This window comes from Alligator sinensis, unplaced genomic scaffold, assembly GCF_000455745.1.
Source record: "Alligator sinensis unplaced genomic scaffold, ASM45574v1 scaffold777_1, whole genome shotgun sequence".
NCBI classification, from domain to species: Eukaryota; Metazoa; Chordata; order Crocodylia; family Alligatoridae; genus Alligator; species Alligator sinensis.
The window spans coordinates 1030975-1034720 of NW_005841882.1; the positions used below are offsets into that span (position 1 = coordinate 1030975).

The 3746-nt window shown below is 38.1% G+C and overlaps 1 protein-coding gene across 1 annotated transcript in view; it reads left to right on the forward strand.

Moving 5' to 3' along the window:
• The window catches only part of MIPEP (mitochondrial intermediate peptidase), a 99958-nt gene that overhangs the window by 37472 nt on the left and 58740 nt on the right, over positions 1-3746 (forward strand). Inside the window, exon 12 of the mRNA XM_025196601.1 lies at positions 3458-3611. Within this exon, the coding sequence (XP_025052386.1) occupies positions 3458-3611 (154 nt within the window). The remainder of the gene's footprint in view (positions 1-3457; positions 3612-3746) is intronic.

The following is a 3746-nucleotide window of genomic DNA, read 5'->3' on the forward strand; positions in this document are numbered from 1 at the left end:
GCTATTTAAAATCTGTTCCTTTACTGGGTCTCTGGATTCTTAACTGAATTAAGTTCAGTGTGTGTTCATATATTTGTCCACCTGTTCATGCAGTATCTGTTCCAAAGTACCAAAAACAAAGTAAATGTATTTTTGTTATATTTTCTTTCTTGATTATCATAACATGTCATTTTTTTCTTTAACCATAGTGTTTTCATTAGATACGTGTATATGTATGAAATTCATCAATCTCATCACATAGTATTGTTGTTACCAAAGTATTTCTATATTTAGAAATCACATTTCACAAATGTATGTATAAGGTAACTAAACTATAGGTATTCAGTGAACTTCCGGCACTTCCATATGGACCAAATGCAACAGTTCTTAAAACTTGGTTTCCACCATGTATACAGGGTTCAGATTCTTTATCAATGCCTCCTGTTTACATAAAAGTTCTGCATCTCCTTTTCCAGAATAGAAAATAATTTGACTGAAGTAGTATGAAGCCAAACTCCCTTCCCCTTCCCCCCCCTTATACATCTTTGGCTACTTTGGAATAAACCAGTGGTTTTCTATCTTTATAGACTAGGGGCACCCCTCAGAAAATGCCAGCTCTTAGCTTTCATTCATTTTTTGGCACCCACGTTGAGAATCACTGGTATAATCTACTATAATCTTTTTAATACGAAGGATCATAGAACCTTCTAAAAAAATTGTTGTCTTGTGTTATACTGAACTTTATTTTGGTGGATGATAAATCCTGTGTGCCAGAAGCAATTATGAGTCGCAAAAGGGCAACTCAGCTCTTAAAAATCCAATCTTTTACCAGCGATGTCAGCTAACAATAGAAGTCTGTCAGATAATGTGTACAAAGAACGTATCTAGCTTTTAAATGTAACAGTTGTCTCTGCATTTCTTTTTAAATGAAAATAGCATTTCAGTTCAGTTTGCATTTTGTACTCAGAAGAGGCTTAAGTTTGGGAATCAGTTTTGGAGAGGGTATTGTAATAAAACTGAGGTGCATTAAGCAGCCTGTACAGTATCTATCCTTTTAGTTTTCTGAGCAGGATTATAAAATATGGTAATAACTCCTGAGCCTGTCTTAGCCTTATCTGCTATACCTTGCAGTAGTGCTACCACTTGTGGAGCTGTACCAGTTAGGAATTTTCAGATCTGAAAATTTAAGAGTAGATGCAGCTTTATACTTCCAAGAGGTCTGTATGCAGCAGCCCTGGTGTTCTTAGGGTTGCTAAGGCCTATTACAGAAGACATAAATACATCTCTAACCTACAGGGGTGTAGGTTGAGGCTCTGTTGGTTTAAGGACACAGACAGACAAGGTTCTTTGCGTAAATCTTTTATTAGGCCAACTCAAATACTTGGAAAAATTCTTCTTAGCAAGCTTTCCGGTATACATGCTCTTCGTTAGGCTGAGGAAGCATCTGCAGTTGGTGTGTGCTCTTCCTGGATGGAATGAATAATAAAGAAGCCAGAGGCTGGTCTGCATGCAAGAAAGGCAGTCAGTGAAGATGTAAATTGAGGAGTCAGTAAGGGGGGTAGAGGGGGTCGGAGGGGGGCTGGAAGAGGAGAAGGGGGATGAATGTAGCAGGTAAATAGTGGAGAGGTACCAAGGCAGTCAGATGTCAGGCAGGTTGTAGTGTGTCATAAATCCAATATCTATATTTAGCCCATGATTTTTTTGCATCCAGGAGGTTGAAAAAGTGGAGTTCATAGGCTTGTTTGTGACAAGTGTTTTGTAAATTCCCTTTGAGGATTAGAACTGAGAGATTGGAGAGAGAGTGGTTTTCTTGTGAGAAATGTGCCCCTAATGGTAACTGGGTATTTTTGTCTGTGATAGATTTCCTGTGTGTGTTCATTCTGGTGCACAGTTGTTGTTTGGTCTGGCCTACATGTTTTCCATCAGGGCATTTGGTGCACTGGATGCGATGTATTGCATTTCTACAACCGACCTGACATCTGACTCCCTTGGTACCTCTCCACTATTTACCTGCTACATTCATCCCCCTTCTCCTCCCCCCTCCCCCCCACTGACTCCTCAATTTACATCTTCACTGACTGCCTTTCTTGCATGCATACCAACCTCTGGCTTCTTTGTTATTGATTCCATCCAGGAAGAGCGCACACCAACTGCAGATGTTTCCTCAGCCTAACGAAGGGTTTTTAAACCCAAAAGTTTGCTAAGAAAATTTTTTCCAACTATTTAAGTTGGTCTAATAAAATAGATCAGATTCACCCAAAGAACCTGGTCTGCCTATGTCCTTAGACCGACATGGCTACTACCTACACCCCTGTATATTTATTCCATGATTTTTTGTATCCAGGAGGTTCATAAAGTGAAGTATGTAGGCTCGTCTGTGAAAGCTGTTTTGTAAATTCGGTGTGTATTTGATGTTCCAATAGGTGTAAACTTCTTATGGCCCAAAATACACCAAATGGATCCAGATTACGTGCACTTCTGGAGGCTTGCATTCTTTTATCTTGCATAATCCAAAACAAAGCATTTTTAAAATGGAACATATGTTTTTGCTTTATTTTTTGGGTATGGCAGCTTACCAGGGGTAAGGGCAAAAATGTATCGTGATTTTATTTAATTTTTATTTAATATTTTGTTGTGCCAAATTCCATTGGACTGAATATGAATTTAAATGCTGCTACTACTTTGGGGAAATAATAACCAGTGTAGTAACCATTTAGAGTTCTAGTTTGTTTTGCATGCTAAAAGCAGAATGAAATGCACGCAGCACGCCAGAAATCAAACCGTTAGGGTAAAGATAGATAAAGTCTTGTATCTAAACATTTCTGATATCTTCAACAAATGTTGCCATGGCAGTAGCAAAATACTGCTAGAGTGCTTTTATAAGGATAACATAAAAGACATGGAAAAAAACCCACAAAGAAAAGTTTAAAAGAAACGATTGCCGTGGCTTAGAGAACTAATCCTATCCTGCTGTGCACCATGGTCTAATGAAGTTGGATAGTGGAATGTAACTGCAGTGAAACATGTCACCAAAATGCAGCATCTGAGTTTCCTTAGTTCTAAGGCCCAGTCTTTTATGTTAGTGGGGGCTGGAGGAAAAGAAACAGGAGCAAGTGGATGCAGAACAACTATTCTTTTAACACTTGGCTATAATAAAGCGTTTTGATTAGAGACTTTGAAAAATAGCAGAGTTCTAGTGTTTGGATTTTATTCATTCAAAAATCAGTGGATAATTTTGAAATGTATTCTAATCTTTGTGTCCTTGTTTTCCCTATTTGAAAAGTGAAGTTAATAATTCACTCAACAAAAGTGTTGTGATTCTTAATTCATATATATGGTATATACTTGTATCATGTGCACTGCTGAGACGCTGCTAAGTGCCATAAAATACCTATAAATGGGGTATATGGGTCTGGATTTTTGCATTGGATTGTAGGGTTCAGCAAATACTTTTACTTTTTATATGTGTTTTCCTTAGGTATAACATTGAGCCCAGTTTGTACTGTCCCTTTTTCTCTCTTGGGGCATGTATGGAAGGTCTGAATTCCTTGTTCAGTCAGCTTCTGGGAATATCTCTATATGCTGAACAAACTGAGAAAGGAGAAGTCTGGTGTGAAGATGTTCGCAAACTGGTAAGGGTTCTAATTCCTAAGTGCCTTAAACATAATGGAGGGACCTTGGGCCAAATCCATATAATTTCTTAAGAGCAAGGATAAAGGAACTTAAACACTAAAGACGCCTATAGGTACCTTGTGGCATTTTTTGAA